The sequence below is a fragment of the Rasamsonia emersonii genome (assembly GCF_000968595.1).
Source record: "Rasamsonia emersonii CBS 393.64 chromosome Unknown ctg1118621760372, whole genome shotgun sequence".
NCBI classification, from domain to species: Eukaryota; Fungi; Ascomycota; class Eurotiomycetes; order Eurotiales; family Trichocomaceae; genus Rasamsonia; species Rasamsonia emersonii.
In genome coordinates, this window is record NW_013563044.1 from 1 (window position 1) to 16,675 (window position 16,675).

Genomic DNA, 16,675 nt, shown 5'->3' on the forward strand with positions numbered 1-16,675 from the left:
AGAGCATGAGGAGCAACTACAGGAATCATCTAGACCACGGACTCGAAGGCCACCAAGATGCAGTAATTGCAATCAAACAGGCCATAATCGGCTTAAATGCCCTAGTAAACAGTCTCCTTCTTTATATAGTCAAATTCATTAAATTTGGTTGCAAAATGCTTCAAGATTTACGGTTGTGTTGGTGGTTGAATTTTTTTCTCGGGGACCGCGCAGCTCGGTGGTCCGCGCAGCTCGGTGGTGGATTACGTTAACTAATCATTGATGACTAATCGGCGGCTGCGGAATCGGACTCCGGGGAAAGCGCCGAGGTAAACGTCGGTAATCCACTTTCAATTATTAACACTGCCTTCTTTCCTACATACATACTCATATCATTGAATTTCTTTTAATTTATTTATTACAACTTATTCTTTATTTTCAGCGGAATCACAGATATCCATTCTCACTCTTCTACCAGGTACGTCACTTGCTGCTTGTTGTGATTACATAATCCATCCATCCTTCTCCGCATCTCCACATCGAGCTGTCAGTCCTATATAAATAGTGCTATTTATATGTAGCTTTGATGTTGTTTTATTTATCTTTCAGTGATTTTCTACCTCTGATACTGTCGTGTATATCTTTGCATTGCATTTTTTGACAATTGGTCCGTTCGAATTGACCGGTGTGGCATTCCTATCACATTCTATTCTACTTGATCGTTTAATATCAATCTGACGATTCTTAGACCTAGATATATACTACCGAATTAAGACGAGAAAATGTCCGCTGAAGCGGCCGCTCAGGTACAGCTGGACCGCTTTGAGACCATCTTCTCGCTTGAGGGAAAGGTTGCCGTCGTGACAGGGGGATCGAGGGGATTGGGGCTGCATGCTGCTAGTGGGTGGGTATTCTCTTGTTTCTTTCTTTCTTTCTCTCTCTCCTTTCATTGCCATCGTGAGGAATCCTGTCTATTATTATGAGGAGGGGGATTTCTCATCCGTTGCCTCCAATCACTCTTTCTAAATATGTTCCTAAATGTATTGCTAACGATATCCAGCCTCCTCCAAGCCGGCTGCTCCAAAGTATACATCACCTCGCGCAAGGCCAAAGCCTGCGAGGAAGCCGTAGCCGCACTGAACGCGCTGCCAAACAAGCGCCCCGGCGCGCAGGCCATCGCCATCCCCGCCGACAACTCCAAGATGTCGGAACTGGACCGCCTGGTGGCCGAAGTGCGCAAGACGACGGACCACGTTGACATCCTCTTTGCCAACGCGGGCGCCACCTGGGGCGAGAAGTTCGAGACCCACCCCGAGGCGGCGTTCTCTAAGGTGATGGATCTAAATGTGAAGAGTGTGTTTTATCTTGTGCAGAAGTAGGTGCCCTATATCCCAAGTATGTTTTCTATGCAGTATGCTCAAGAGTATACCGCAGATTCCGCCCCCCTCCTCCAAGCCAAAGCGACACTGGAGGAGCCCTCCCGGGTCATCGTCACAGCCTCCGTCGCCGGCATCGGCGTCGGCACCCTCGGCCAGAACGCCACCTTCTCGTACTCAGCCTCGAAAGCGGCAGTGATCCATCTGACCAAGAACCTGGCCGTCGAGCTGGGCCCGCGGCACATCCTGTGCAACGCCATCGCGCCGGGCTTCTTCCCATCCAAGATGTCGAACGGGCTGATGGAGCTGCAGGGCGGCGTCGAGGTGCTGGCCAAGCAGTCGCCCAACGGCCGGTTAGGGAAGCCGGAGGATATTGCGGGATTGGTTGTGTTCCTGTCCAGTCGAGCGGCGTCGCATATAAACGGGGCGGTTATCACGACAGATGGAGGGAGTGTGTTGGCGAGGGGGAGGTTGTAGTTATAGAGAAGCTTGGAGAGATTGATAATATAATATATTAATCTATGACCTATTTATATGACCTATATCCCGTCTGGAAAAGAACAGTCTGATAAACATAGCACATTAATGACTATACGGTTTTTTATATTCTGTACAACATTCAAACGGAGATTAACTGTTGGTTTCATGACAACAATTCTGGAGTCCATACTTGTTCCAACATCGTCGTTTCTCTATCTCACAGAATCAGTCCGCCCGCCTGGACACTTCTGTTGTGTCATGGCTGCAGCTTTCTAATCTAACAGCTTAACAGCTATATCTATACTATACTATAAATAACATAATGGCCGAATCTGCTCTAATCTATTCACTCATTTACTTGTGTACTCACTCACTTCATCAAATCTTCGAAACGAAACCCCCCTCAGAAGTAAAAATCTCTCCAATCGTCCGCCCCGCATACAACACCCGTCGGTCATGGTACCGCGGCCCAACAATCGTCAGGCCGATGGGCAGACCATTCTTTTCGCCCGCGAAGCCAGGCACGTTGAGCGTGGGGGCGTGCAGGATTGTCCAGATGGCGCAGAAGCGCTTGTAGCAGGTTGGCAGTTAGCATGATTGCATGGCACATTACAGTGTATATGTAGGTTCTTACCTGATCACCCGTAAACTCCAGCCCGTGAGGCGCTTCGTCTGTCATGCTCGGCGCAATGACCACGTCGTACTGGCTCGCGAACTCGTCCCAGACGGGGCGCAGACGGGCGCAGCCGTCTAGGCTTTCCAGGAACTCCTTGTTGCTCAGGCGCCGCTCGTTCTCTACGTGGCTGATCAGGGATGGGTGCAGTTTGTCCTTGGAGAGGAGGTAGTCTTCAGCAGGTTAGGACATACGTATCTACGTATCTATGTACTGTAGCGTGGCAGACGTACGACCAAGAAAAGCAGACCGTGCTTCACCCGCCGTCACGTTCGCATGCCACTGCGTCAGTTTCTCGAACTCACCTGGGAGATCGACCTCTTCGACTGTGGCACCGCGCTGCGTCAGGAGCGATTTCGCTTTCTCCCACGCAGCCTGCAGTCCTGGTCCCGCGATGTCCGGCCACAGATGCGTCCTAGCAAACGCGATTCGGGCGCCATTGACCGTGAATGGTGACTCTGGAAGAGGCTCGTCGTCGGCTAGCTGGAACACGTCCGCCAGCAGATCGAGGTCCTCGACAGTGCGCGCAAAGAAGCCGGGCGTGTCGCAGGTGATGGAAAACTGGCACAGGCCTTCGCGAGAGATGGCGCCCCAGGTTGGCTGTCATTGTATTAGCTAGGTATATGTTGGGAAAACACAATGGATAGGGAAGTATATTCCAGATACATACCTTAAAGCCGTAGATTCCATTATATGACGCAGGCCTGATGGTACTCCCACCGGTCTGGGTCCCCAGGGCGAGCGGCACCTGGAAGTCAGCCACGGCGGCAGCAGAGCCAGACGATGAGCCACCAGGCGTGTGCTCAGGATGATGAGGATTCCTACACGGCCCGCCAACAGTCGTGGCAGCGAACTCCGTCGTCGCTGTCTTCCCCAGGATAAGCGCGCCAGCCGCACGGAGGACGGTGACGGTGGCAGCGTCGACAGCTGACTGGGTAGAATCGCGGTAGATGTCGGAGTTGTAGCGAGTGGGCATGTCTGTATCCCATCGTTAGATTCAATGAACAGCCATAAGATAAATAAGCCCTAGGGATAATGTATGTACTACATGTAGGTACTCACCCTGGGTAAGAGCGACATCCTTAATGCCGATGGCGACCCCATGCAGAGGCCCCCTCTTCTCCAGAGGAGTCTGATCGAGCTTCCTGGCCTGGGCGATCACCAATTCTGGGTCGAGGTATGACCACGCCTGGACGACGGGGTTTCGAGTGCGGATGCGCGCCAGCAGAGCGCGGGCGTACGCTTCGACGGTGAGATGGCCCTGTCGGAGGCGATGGAGGACTTGGGTTGCTGACAGGCGGGTGAGGTCTTCAGGCATGCTGTCGATCTGTCGATCTGTTGATCTGTTGAACTTGTTGGAGGTTCAGGAATGAAGAAATGATCCGATGGTCGATTGAATAGTATCTGCGGGTGAAAATGTGAGATCTTCCTACGCCTGAAGGACTCGATCTATACTTGATTACTTACTCGTCAGAGGCAGTAACAAGGACACATAAATAAAGCGTGTCAATGGATGGTTGGATTTGACGTATCTCAACTATTCACATCCTTCTTTTGTCATTTGTAATGCGTTGTTGAGATCGGAAGTCTCGCCGACGCCGCGGGGTTGATAACGAGATAACAGATGTGGGGACGCGACAGGACCGCATAGAATAGATTCAGTAAGAAGACACCATACCTTATTATTTATCAATGACATAGAATCACTACTATTTCATTACGACGCAATGCAGGATGACTGTCCCTGAGAAACATCATGGCATGGTCTGGACTGCTCTAGACAAAGATATCTTCTATACTACTTGAACAAGCCCTTTTCTCCGTTTCATGTACCTCCATCGAGAGCAAACATCTTGACAGAAGGACTATTTCCAACAAGGGAAGCTTCTAGTTGATGAAACTAATTCTCTTTTCTTTCATTTATTTTTCCTTTCTCCAACTCAAGCATGATGCCCTCCTCTTTTTCAGCATGGCGATTTACAGTACATATACAGTAGTTTGGCCTACATAGGTAGCTCACAGCTGCATTCTATTCTACTCGATTCATCGAATCCAATCAGTATCGACTGCTAGTGGTAGTAAAGATCGGATATGTTTCCGACTGCGCGGGGTCGGTCGATACGAGATGCGGGGGATACAGCTACAAAGAGATCATTGATTCGATAGAATAATAATTATAATTATTCTGGACTAGTATAGAAGGACTGTTGGCGTTTTTTTTTGTTTTTAAATAAAGTCTGGCATCGTGTCTCGTGTCCGAGAGTATGAACTCAACAACTACATATCTCCGCCGGATCTCCTAGTAACAACCCTCTTTCTCAATAATATTTATTTTCTTCGTTGACAACCTTGAAACCTTAACTAAAGTATATCGACCTAAAATGTCCCCCTCCGCCACCGTCGTCGACTCCTCCTCCGCAACGAACCAGGCCGTCGGCGCCCTGGGCAAGACCACCTCGGGCAAGAAGCTCAACATCCGATCGTACCCCAAGTTCGACTCGCTGGAAGAGGAGCGGCTGTACCGGAAGCAACATCTTGCCGCGGCGTTTCGCATCTTCGCGGACAGGGGGTTCGACGAGGGCGTTGCGGGGCATATTTCCGTGCGGGATCCGATTCTGACGGATCATTTTTGTACATTGACCCTTTCTACTCCTGGGATTTATTATTTTATTTGGGAAGATACTGACTGTTGCAGGGCTTAACCCCCTCTCGAAACACTTCGCTACTATCTGCGTGTCGGACCTTGTGCTCGTCAATGAAGATGGTGAGGTGGTGATTGGCGACGAGCCGATCAATGCTGCTGCGTTTGCGATTCACTCGGAGGTAGCTACCATTGCCTCATGTAGATATGATCCCTGCTAACTGGGAAAGATCCACAAAGCCAGACCAGACGTCATCGCCGCCTGCCACGCGCACAGCGTCGCCGGCAAGGCGTTCTCCGTCTTCGGCAAGCCGCTCGACATGATGACGCAGGACGCGCTGCGGTTCTACAAGAGCCATGCCGTGTACGACCGGTTCGGCGGGGTGGTCCTCGACCGCGAGGAGGGGAAGAGGATTGCGAAAGCGTTGGGGAATGGCAAGGCGGTCATATTGCAGAATCATGGGTTGCTGACGGTAAGAACCTGTCTCAACACTTGACATACCCCTCTCTCTCTTTACTTTATGACTCGATCACTCGTTCACTGACCGATCGCCGCCAGGTCGGCCAATCCGTCGACGAAGCCGCCTTCTGGTTCATCAGCCTGGACAAGTCGTGCATGGCGCAGCTGCTCGCCGACGCAGCGGCGGCCGGATCGGGAAACAAGAAGATCCTGATCAGCGACGAGGAGGCTGCGTACTCGTACGAGCAGGTTGGGACGCCCGCGAAAGGCTGGCTTGCTTTCCAGGGGTATTATGATGAGATTCTGCAGAGGACGAATGGGAGTTTCTTGAAGTGATGTCAGTACCTAGGAGGAGTTGGTAGCTCTTTTAAATAGCAGCTGCAGGCGGATCATCAGGCTGTGTCCGATATGATTGTACTTAGGTGCTCTTAGGGATATGAAATGCGGTCGATTGTCGACTGTTGACTGTCGGCAGTGACTGAGCTTCGTAAATTTTCCCAAATAGGCAATAACCTGGTAGGAGGAGGAGGACAAGTTGCAGACCGTGTAAAAGCTATGCCTTGTATGAGTCTGCAAGGAAATTAAAAGAATATAAAATAAAAAAAATAAAAATAAAAAATGAGAAATATAAAGTAGAAAAAAGATGGGAGGTACTGTCATACCCACAGCACTCCCGTAGTTGCTAGGAAATTGAATAATGGGTCTGTCGACCATATCATATCATTCATCCTGCTCGATCGAGAAAGAAGAAGTATTCAGGAGCAGGCCAGAGTTAAAGCATGGTAGGTATGTACTTCAAGAATTCTCAAGGCTGATTTCCAGCTGCACGTGCGAGATCGGCTCGGCGCGTCGGCGATCCGTGCCGCCCAACAGGCTGGAGAACCTTTCTATCATCATCCTAGACGTTCTCTATCTGCACTATTTCCATATGCACATCTCTTATCTATGCGTCGAACTTAATCTCGCGAACGTCTATATTGAGATGCAATGACGCCATTCTCTCACTTATTTTCTATCAGTTCCCCACTATACCCCACCTGTTTGCGATTTATGCTGTGGGGCCATTATTCCATAATTATTAATAATGCAGCCCAGCAATTTATCACCATATCAAACATTCGATTGAATATCATCTCTGCGATCTGAGAAAACTGACGTACACTAATCCATTGACCTGTACCTACCAATATGACATATAAAAAGCTCGGTGTCGTCGGTGCGACAGGGCGGTTGGGGACAGAAGGTCAGTCCATACGTACTATATACACACGACGAGCAAGACTGACCGACGTAGTGACCCGCGCCCTGGTCGAAGAGGGCTTTGAAGTCGTGCCGTTTTCGCGCAAGGAGACGGTATTCACCATCTGCTTATCTTCTCTCTAATGGAATTATATCAATGGCACTATTGCTAACGATACTCGTCCTATGAAGACCGTCGCTGGCATTCCCACGCAAAAGCTCGCTCCAGAGACCAGCCTCGTGGGATTTGACGTGATTATTTCCGTTGTCGGTATATACTACGATTTCGTCGCTATTTTGTCGCATAGTACTGTCAGTACAGTACATGTGTTAACAAGATGCAGGCCCCGAAGGATGGGCCGACCAGATCCCGCTGATCGCGCGCGCCAAAGCTGACGGCGTCAAGCGCTTTATTCCCAGCGAATTTGGCATGGACCACCGCGGCGAGCACGTCGAGTACCTGGCGCCGAAGGAGAACGCGCTCAAGGCGGCACAGGAGGCGGGGTTTCCTGACGGTGAGCACATCCGTCCAGTCTTGTCTCCGACCGTAAGGTCTATATACTAAGTAATGCTACAGGCTGGACGGCCTTCATAAACGGCTTCTTCGAGACTGTCATCCCGCTCATGGTACAGTGGGATCTGGAGCAGGGCACCATCCGCGTCGTCGGCAAGGGCACAACCGCCTACCCCTTCGTCTTCCGGCACGACATCGGGCGAGCGATCGCGCAGACGCTGAAAGCGCCAGCCGATACGTACAGGGATACCTGGGTGCTGCTGGCCAGCGGGTGGGCGTCCGGCAACGAGATCGCGCAGTGGGTGGAGGAGGCGGCGGGCAAGAAGCTGGCCGTCGAGCACGTCGAACCCAGCGCGGCGACGCCGATCATCAGCCTGCTGGAGAAGACGGGCCGCAACGTGTTTGACCGGAGCTTGGCGACGGACCTGGGATTGGAGTGGGGGGATCTGAGGGCGTATGTGAGGGGGTTAGTAGGGTGAACGTTCGGGATCTCGATGGGTAGTCCAGTTATAAGAGCCTGCTTGTTGGACTCTTCTTTTCTCTTGTCAGATTTGCATCTACCGTAGCGAGTAATAATATTCGATCATAGCCCTAAACTCATCGAATATAAAGTACTGACGAGGAGTCAATACATGTAATAGAATTAATAAAACACGGCTCAAAACGACCGCGCCAGGAAGAAATAAATTCGGAAACGCCAGTTCATCTGACGAAGAATCCCCATCTATGATTTCTTTTTCTTCTGCTTCACGAATACTCCTAGAAAAATAAATTGCTTGCAGTTACATGCCTAGGTAGGTATGTACAGTACATCCTACCTAGTATTATGCATTAGCAACAGAACCTGCAGATGCTGAATTCGGACTGTCCCACCATGTCATCGATTTTTATCATTTTGCCATTGCCCATCCCCATGATCTGGAGGAGCCTGCAACGGTCCTGGCAGGATAAACTAGCTGCTGGGATTGAACGCTGTCTTCTTTGTAGGCTGACATGTGTACTGAGTCACTGTGTATCAGAATCATCCATCCGGATGACTGTATGTACATATTTATAGGTTCGTCATGAATTATTGTAGCCTTCTCTTTATTTTTTTTAGTTAGTTACTCCGTAGGTAAACATGGCCAGGATCCACAATGGATGGAAAGATTGGAAACGTTCCATCATTACCGAAACGGGAAAATTCACTGCGCTGAATTGAGCAGATTTTATTAAACATATGTATCCACTCGCATACTATGAATTTTTAGATCAAAGGGGCTCTTTCTTTCTTTTTTATAAACAATATTAGTGGTTATATTGTTCGTAGATAAATACCTAAAGATCGGTTATAGGTTATATTATCTGTTCTGAGGGAATAATGAATTGAGCATGATGAAGAGAGATTTGAGAGAGACCTAACAGTCGAAAATAGCAGGCTTTTTTTTTTAAAAAAAAAAGGGGGGGGAAGGGAAGAGAAAAGAACGGTTAACCCTCTATGGTAATAATAATAATAATTTAATGCCAATACTAGGACTATTCAAGAGTACCTCTGAACCGCTTACCTATCTATCTCATAATGAAGAAGTTACGAACTTCTGGTGAATACATGATTAATATTAAGCCAGAAATGTATCACATGTATGTTCCTACCTACCTACGAATAAGATAAAAATAGATAGGTACACCTCATTTAGTATACAAGATACTGCACAGTACAGGCAGTTCCTTACTTAGCGATCTCCCCGATTAATCATATCCCGCTCAAACGTGCTCAGCCTAACCCATCCCGTCTAGGTAGACTCCGGTGCGGAGGAAAGAAACGCCTGATTTCATTCGATTCGAATGGATTGGATTGGCTGGTGGATACCTACCTATGTATGTAATAAAGCGAGACGAGATCAAAGAAGAAGAAGAGGGGGAGGGGTACGAGGACCTTGGGGGTTGTCGCCGATAAATCGTTTGTGTTGCTGTTTTTTTCTTCCTTCCTCACTGTTTTCTCGTGTTGACAGCCTCGACTATACTATCCTGTTTGCTGTTTGTTTGTTTGTGAGAAAAGATCTCTGAGATATACAGTAGAAAATGGCTACTCCGACGTATACGCTGCCTCCGCTTCCATACGCCTACGATGTATGTCCTCTCATTCAAAGCCTGCTCGTTTAGTCTTCTTATATGAATGAATCTGACCCTTCAGGCCCTCGAACCGGTCATCTCCCGCCAGATCATGGAGCTGCACCACCAGAAGCACCACCAGACCTACATCACCAACCTCAACGCCGCCCTGGCCGCGCAGGCCAAGGCCATCCAGGCCAACGACGTCCCCCAGCTGATCTCCCTGCAGCAGAAGATCAAGTTCAACGGCGGCGGGCACATCAACCACTCGCTCTTCTGGAAGAACCTGACGCCTCCGGGCTCGGCAGAGTCGTCGCTCGATGCCGCTCCGACCCTCAAGCAGGCCATTGCCACGAGGTGGGGGTCCACGGAGAAGTTCATCGAGGCCTTCAAGGCGGCCCTGCTCGGCATCCAGGGCAGTGGATGGGGCTGGCTCGTGGCGAACGCTCCCAACGGGAAGCTGGACATTGTGACCACCAAGGACCAGGATCCGGTCACTGAGCCGCAGATCCCCATCTTTGGGGTGGACATGTGGGAGCATGCGTATTATCTGCAGGTAAGCTATTGCCAGGACTGGGACCGGTCAGTTGCAAGAATCCATGCTGATCGATGCCCGCAGTACCTCAACAACAAGGGTGGCTATGTCAGCGAGATCTGGAAAGTCATCAACTGGGCCGTTGCGGAGGAGAGATATAAGAACGGAGTTGACGGGTCTGCGATCTTGAAGGCAGCAATCTAGATAGTGTCGTATACTGAGGACATAGCAAGCATGATGAAATAACATAATGAAACACAAAATAAATAAATACACAAGAAACACAACTAAACCACCATTCCCAAACGCCATTATAAAAATGATCAAGTCTGTTAGCAATCAATTCCACCCAACGATCCCCGTCCCCAGAAGAACATTCCGCGACAGCAGCGTCACCTGCCGTCCGACAATCCCCGTCTCGGAGATGCCGAGATCGAGCTTCTCCGGGAGCTCGAATTCCATCGTCTTGCCGCGAGTGTCGAGGGAGAAGGAGTGCAGCGGCTGATGGAGCGTCGAGTCCGCGGAGGTCAGGTCTCCGTGTCGTCTAGAACCATTAGAATACGTACATACAGCACACGTGGCTGAAAGAAAAGCAGTCCCTCCGGGACGTCAGGAGAAACAAAACAAAACGATGGCTTCGACTCACTCTATCCGTAAATCCACTCGATTGCAGCGCCTCAGCGCATCCATGGTCTGCGCGTCATCGACCTTGAACGTCGCCCGCGTTCTGGTCATTCTGTCGTCGTTGTGGAAGAGCAGCGTGTACGAACTGATCTTCGACGAGCTGGACGCAGTAGCAGCTGAGGTAGGAGAAGAAGGGGGGAACATGACTGCGATTCGACCGCCGGCGCTGGGGCGGGGTGGGATATCACCGCACATGGTTATCAGATCAGATCAGATCAGATCAAAGATTGTGTAGCTGTCAATACAGAAGAGAAATAAATTATGGAGGCAGACGCTGTTCAGAGTGAGCGAATCTGACAAAGACTGACTGATCTTCCGCTGTCGTCGACAGGAGGAATGACCGATAAGTAGTAATATATTATCTGGTTACATTCCCAGGAGAAGACCACCGGCTGAACAAGCACATTATGTACCTTATGTAGCTACCTATCAGCAGCACATGTTCGTCTTGCAACGCCATCACCCCCTGAGACTTGCGGCAGGATCCATCCCAAAGGTACCCAGCCCATTATTCTGGCAGACTGGGGGTGAGCAGGTTTCCAGCACTCCCTGCTGGCCGTACGGGTACTGGCTATCGTTCATTCAGATGGCTCCCAAGGTTGCTCAAATCTGCTCAAGTTGTTCTCCACCGACTGTCGCCGGTGGGGCGAGTTCCTAATTCAAATCAATTAGTCAGTCTCACATAATTTGGACACTATTATCACTGGTGCGGTACCTGGCAATAGCTCGAGCTCGAGTCATGAAGGCAATTGGCAATGTTGTTTTGGGAATACGTAGCTTTCGAGGACCTTGGCAGATTGACTTGTATAAGTTTGGGTGAAGTGGCTGAGAGCTGGCCTGACATGTGACTACAGAGTAGGCGGCTGGCACTACCTTTACTATCAACAAACACTTGCTGCAATCTCAAACTACATTTACATGACTACTGGTCCAAGACAATTGTAACCGGGTTTACTAGGCCCGTAGGCCCTCAAAATTATCTTCATTCAGCTAATCTAGCTAGAAGCACGATCCTATCTCTGAACAGCAAAAGGCATATGTACAGTACAGTAGGACAGTCACTACCTATGAGCAGCCGCTGCATGCCTGCTGACTTGTCTGGTACCATCCAGATGCGTTGTATCGCCCCTGGGAAGACAGTGCAATCACCCTGCTACCTCTGAGTGGGAGCCGCACCGCTCTTTTACCAAACCAAAGACGGATCAAAAAGGTGGAATGAAATGGTCACCAACCTAGCACTCTGGACCTGCCTGGTTCGACGAACCGTTGGGCCATCGGAGCCGGGAGCTACTAGATCACTGCGCGTTAGAGTCAGAATCAGAATCAAGCGGACGGTCGATCGGTCCAGGAACAATGGACCCCATCTTGAGGGCTACATGCCGAAAGCCGAGCCGGCAGTTTACGAGTCTTCAAAAAACTTCCTTGAAATCATGGGGACAAGCCCCGACACGAGGAATCGGTTAGTCTCTGTTAAACGAAAGTATTCAGGCAGGAGTCGCTGTATCGGGGAGTCCATTAGAGGAGGACATTTGACGTTTTGCGTCTCTTTGTGCCGTTTCCTGTATGTACATTGTCTGCATCAGTATCATTCTTGCGCACTGGATTCAGGAGTAGGCCAAAATGCCATTCGGCATGACAGAGCTGCTCGTTCTCTTCTTCCAGCTCTGATGAGTCGGCCTCCTGTTGCAACTTACGTCTAGAGCATCAATGCTTCGCTTCTGACCAGCGGCTTCGGGCTTCTTGATGACCTTCTTCTTCGGCCGCGTTGGTCGTGTCTCTCCGGGTTCGAAAACATCGTCGGGCAGGTCGAAACTGGACGACTTGTTAGACAGATCGCCGGACCCCACGCTGAGGAGAAACTTACTTTCGGACGTGCGTAATGGTCAAGTCGTTGATACCGGGCTGGTATCCTTGCCACGATGTACACATTGATTTGAACATTTGGGCGTCGGCCGATATATCCAGTGATCTCGATGCGCCTAGGAGAACAAGTTAGCACAATCAAACGACATAGATCGACCTCCTTACCTGGCTCTAAAGGCTTCAATTCCAATCCGATGTAATAGGTCGTCGTATAGATTATGCGGCTGTCGGAGTTGCCATTTGTCTCCGTCCCCGGTACTTGCGCATCTTCAGCGCCAGTTTCAGCGGCTGCGGTGTGGGTCGGGTCCTTGGTTTCATCCGTAGTCTCGGTCTTCGTGCCCTGTGCCTGGTATTGCGTCGATCCATTCTTCACAGCTTCTGCCTCTTTGTCATCTCGAACCACATGTACTCTTTCAAAGCCTTTAGGGAATGGGTGTGCTACAGAGATGGTGGGCTTTCGATCAAGTGCACCAACCAGGTGCCTGAGTTTCGATTCCACCAGACCTGACCAGACCGACTGAGCTTCTTTCGTTTTGCTGGAAGATGTAATGCAAAGGTAGTACTTGTAGTCTTGGGAGAAAAAGGTGTGCCTGGTGAAAAGGTCCTTCCAAGTAAGTTGCTTCATGAAGATCTTGTCCACAATGTCTCCACCCCGCTGCAGCTCGCGCAAGATGACCGTCTTTGTCGACACTGTGACGTTGTGAGTGGCGCACATCGAAGGATACGCTGGGGTGATGATGGGCATGAGATGATATCTGTCTCCATGGTAGATCTTCGGTCGAGTCAGCAATTCATTCCCATGGTAATATTGGCATACAGTTCCCTGACCTTCGGATTCCAAACTTTCATCTGCAGAGGTCCGTCTTCAATTGGTTTCAGTAGCACAGGCTGAGGCCAAGCCCATTTGTTCATGATTCGGAAGAACTTGCCGACGATGACTGAGCCCGTCGCATGGGGATAGAGCTGACAAACACGTGCCACCAACATCGCCCAAGCAACACCTCCTGGGAAACCCACGACGTTGGAGTAGATTGCTCGACCTGATGAACCTGGTGTTAGCCAGATGAGCCATTTCAGAAGAAGACAGTCGATGACTTACGTTGTGCCCATAGTTTTATAGCCCTCAGCGCAAGGCGGAACGTCTTCTGCTGGGGCACAAGCTCCAGGATCTGGTCGGTCACACGGGTTCCATTAAGCGATCGGACTTCCTTCTCATCCAGTCCTCTCAGATAATCATTGTTCTTCAAATCAAGATTGAGAGGTATCGAGGGGATAATCAACCGTGCGAAGATCAAATCGATGCTGATGCCGGTGTACACGAGTTTGATGATTGGAACAAAGGCATCGGGTACTGGCGTCAGCTTCTCGATAGCGCCTTCCGGTGACATCCTCTCTAGCGTAGGAGGGAAATCGGAAAAGAAGTCTTCGATCAGCACATGCTTTGGTGCGACAACCAGCGTATCGATGTCCGACCCTATCATAGACCGTTTGTCAGAGATATCCTCCAGATGAGAGAAAATAGCCACACATGAAAGCACTTACCAGGACCATAGACGCCCAAGCGATAACTGCCAAATGTGAAGATTTTACCACCTGATGCTTCGACCGCTGCGGGTGAGAGCCCCTTCCTGCGACTGACAACTTTGATGAACTCCACGGTGACCTTCTGGATATGCTGGAGCGTTTGTTTCCTGCATGACGAGCCTTTAGCCTCCTTCCACGAAAACAATCCTTAGCAAGCCTACCTCCGTTCCGTCTCCGCGGGACTCTCAAAGTTGTTCTGGGCCTTGAGCTCCGCAATCAGGTCATCGTTGGCTGCGAGTTCCTCTGGTGTTGGCAACATGGTGGATATTGGAGGAGTAACACCCCATTGTCGGGGTTGCTGATTCTGCTGGTTTGCCATGACTGCTCTGATATCAAATGGAGACACTCATTCAGTCGCTGTACAGGAATCCTCATAGATAGGAGCAGGTGGGATGGGATGAGGGTGAAGCAGGAGAGAGATCAAAAAAGCAAAGAGAAGTCTGAAAGAGGGAAAGAAAATGACGCAGACTAGTGGAAAGGTGAAAACATTACACAAAAGGAAACAGAAGAGAGTGTACGAAACCGGGTCCTACGACACCAGCGATGCAGTGCGAGATGGATACGAATGCTTCATCGAGCAGCCTTTGCGACGGCAGGAGACCTCTGATGACTAAGTCGATGTTGAGTTTTCGTTCACGTGACGCGACGTGTCACATGTGATTCGCTACGATGCTACCGCCTCCAATCACACCGCCGGGTTTGCCGCTCGATTCTTCAGGAAGATTCGCAGGAGGCATCAATTAAGGTGCAGCATCTCTTCAATTTACTACAGCGGTATCACTTTTAATCAATCAGAACTAGTTCTCGGAGAAGAATTTGGCCATTTTCATATCCAGCCACTCGACGTCTTCTTTGCTGTCTCCAGGACCTCCGGCCCAATCTGCCATCGAATCAGTCAGGAGATATGAGGAGTTCTTTGAGAAGCTGAGGTGGACTTACGGCCCCAGATCGAAGGGAAGACATCCAGTTGTCCAATCCCCGGTTGCATGCAAGCAACTTCATACTCGGAGTCTTCAGGTCTGGCAGGTTGGTCAGCTTATTGTCCGGTCGGCCATGATATGCTGTTGCACTCACGGAAAGTAGAGGTCGGTTTTGCTGGGCAACACCAAGGTCTTTGCTTTGATTGAACAGAGAGCCTTTTCAAAATCGCCGTTGTAGGGCTCTTGCTTCGACACGTCTCCGTTCTGCCAGGTCTGCAGCATGACTAGCATATTCTCCGGATCTTCAATACGGCAATCAGCTTCGATCGGTGACAACGCGACGCTTGAATGCGCTCACCTTTGGAGCAGGCCCACTTTTCCCAGAAATTCACCATGAAGTCTTCCAGGTCTTTAAATCCCAGGACCTTCTCGTAAAGCCTCTCCCTGTAGAAGGCTTGGCTGAATCCCCTGTTGGAGATGATTAGCTTCCGCTACTGACATGTGTGGATGTTCTTACCATCCAGCATAACCTCTGCCAAAAGCCTTCATACCAACCTCCTTTTCCTCTGCCGTCCATGTTCTATATGGCTGTCCTTGGACCGCGACACCCCCTTCACCGGAGCCAGCGGACGGGATCTTCTTTGCGGCCAACATGGCGCTCTTGACTCCCTCAAGAAAGACTTGATTGTGCAGGGACGTTCTCGCTGAACCGCAGAACGGCACAATCAAGTCCATGAAATCTGGGTATTGTGTGGCCCATTGGAAACTCTGAGCTGCACCCATGGACCAGCCGACTACCGCTCGCAAGTGAGTGATTCCGAAGTGCTGCGTGACCAGAGTATGCTGCGCGCGGACGTTATCGTAGAAAGAACATCTCGGGAAGGGCCTATTAGGGGAAGAAGGTGCTTGGTTTGATGGAGAAGACGACTGCCCATTGCCGAAGAGCGCGGGGATGATGATGAAGTACTTTCGTGGGTTCAAGGTCTTGTCTTCTCCAATCAACCAGTAATTGTCCGAAATGACTTCACACTCCGCTGTCAGCGCCGTTCATTATGATTAGCTTCAGTGATGGCACAAACATACACCCAGAGTACCAGGTCGGGTAGACAATTGCCGGATACTTGGGATCTCCGAACGTCTTGTATGCGATGTGGGCATCTATGATCTTCTCTCCGCTCTGCAACTCCCAGTCGCCGAGCTTGAAGATCTCGTAATCCTGGTCCTGTGCCATAGTTTCGTCAATACACGAGTGCGATACGTGAAGGTTGATCGACGCGCTCTGGTAGAAGTCAAGAAATCGATATCCAATAGTAGTGATGTTCACTAAGCTGCTCCTAAGATTACTGATAACGCAGACAGCTTTGTTCCTTGTGATGATAGATAAGCGATTTATTATCATTACCAGGTAATATCAGACAGGAACCAGGAGCAGGCACATGACACGAGATAAGGCTTCCCCGCAGCACGACTATCCCACCCGGCAACATCGAAGGAGGACAAATGATAACGATAGTATAATGATCTCTAGCGAATCCACGCAACCGTTTCTGTCTGTTTGCTTTGAAATTCCGGCCCCTCTAATAATAATCGACTGATTACTCATGAAGGCAGCTCTCTTTAGCAGTTACAAGAACAG

At 50.0% G+C, this 16,675-nt stretch overlaps 7 protein-coding genes across 7 annotated transcripts; 4 read left to right on the plus strand and 3 right to left on the minus strand.

Moving 5' to 3' along the window:
• Nucleotides 1–761: 761 nt before the first annotated feature.
• On the plus strand, nt 762–1,832 carry T310_6182 (Gluconate 5-dehydrogenase; the record flags this gene model as incomplete). Its single annotated transcript, XM_013470971.1, has 3 exons — nt 762–883; nt 1,040–1,310; nt 1,359–1,832. The coding sequence occupies 3 exons, from the start codon at nt 762–764 to the stop codon at nt 1,830–1,832; spliced, it is 867 nt and encodes a 288-aa protein (XP_013326425.1).
• Nucleotides 1,833–2,047: 215 nt separating this feature from the next.
• T310_6183 (Glutamyl-tRNA(Gln) amidotransferase subunit A) lies at nt 2,048–3,826 on the minus strand (the record flags this gene model as incomplete). Its single annotated transcript, XM_013470972.1, has 5 exons — nt 2,048–2,107; nt 2,470–2,681; nt 2,742–3,108; nt 3,179–3,486; nt 3,571–3,826. The coding sequence occupies 5 exons, from the start codon at nt 3,824–3,826 to the stop codon at nt 2,048–2,050; spliced, it is 1,203 nt and encodes a 400-aa protein (XP_013326426.1).
• Nucleotides 3,827–4,889: 1,063 nt separating this feature from the next.
• On the plus strand, nt 4,890–5,945 carry T310_6184 (L-fuculose-phosphate aldolase; the record flags this gene model as incomplete). Its single annotated transcript, XM_013470973.1, has 4 exons — nt 4,890–5,139; nt 5,204–5,331; nt 5,380–5,622; nt 5,709–5,945. The coding sequence occupies 4 exons, from the start codon at nt 4,890–4,892 to the stop codon at nt 5,943–5,945; spliced, it is 858 nt and encodes a 285-aa protein (XP_013326427.1).
• An 852-nt stretch (nt 5,946–6,797) lies between these two features.
• On the plus strand, nt 6,798–9,078 carry T310_6185 (uncharacterized protein; the record flags this gene model as incomplete). The annotated part of the gene is made up of 13 exons (XM_013470974.1): nt 6,798–6,852; nt 6,904–6,962; nt 7,041–7,155; nt 7,193–7,363; nt 7,426–7,816; nt 7,952–7,973; nt 8,157–8,160; nt 8,198–8,298; nt 8,350–8,401; nt 8,462–8,472; nt 8,613–8,663; nt 8,876–8,982; nt 9,024–9,078. 13 exons carry the CDS (start codon nt 6,798–6,800, stop codon nt 9,076–9,078), a joined length of 1,194 nt encoding a protein of 397 aa, XP_013326428.1.
• Nucleotides 9,079–9,423: 345 nt separating this feature from the next.
• T310_6186 (Superoxide dismutase) lies at nt 9,424–10,192 on the plus strand (the record flags this gene model as incomplete). The annotated part of the gene is made up of 3 exons (XM_013470975.1): nt 9,424–9,471; nt 9,536–10,009; nt 10,073–10,192. 3 exons carry the CDS (start codon nt 9,424–9,426, stop codon nt 10,190–10,192), a joined length of 642 nt encoding a protein of 213 aa, XP_013326429.1.
• A 2,084-nt stretch (nt 10,193–12,276) lies between these two features.
• On the minus strand, nt 12,277–14,378 carry T310_6187 (Polynucleotide adenylyltransferase; the record flags this gene model as incomplete). The annotated part of the gene is made up of 7 exons (XM_013470976.1): nt 12,277–12,484; nt 12,537–12,651; nt 12,701–13,290; nt 13,353–13,584; nt 13,635–14,009; nt 14,078–14,226; nt 14,281–14,378. 7 exons carry the CDS (start codon nt 14,376–14,378, stop codon nt 12,277–12,279), a joined length of 1,767 nt encoding a protein of 588 aa, XP_013326430.1.
• A 538-nt stretch (nt 14,379–14,916) lies between these two features.
• On the minus strand, nt 14,917–16,270 carry T310_6188 (Homoserine acetyltransferase family protein; the record flags this gene model as incomplete). Its single annotated transcript, XM_013470977.1, has 6 exons — nt 14,917–14,999; nt 15,059–15,138; nt 15,194–15,312; nt 15,432–15,507; nt 15,557–16,073; nt 16,123–16,270. The coding sequence occupies 6 exons, from the start codon at nt 16,268–16,270 to the stop codon at nt 14,917–14,919; spliced, it is 1,023 nt and encodes a 340-aa protein (XP_013326431.1).
• Nucleotides 16,271–16,675: the final 405 nt, after the last annotated feature.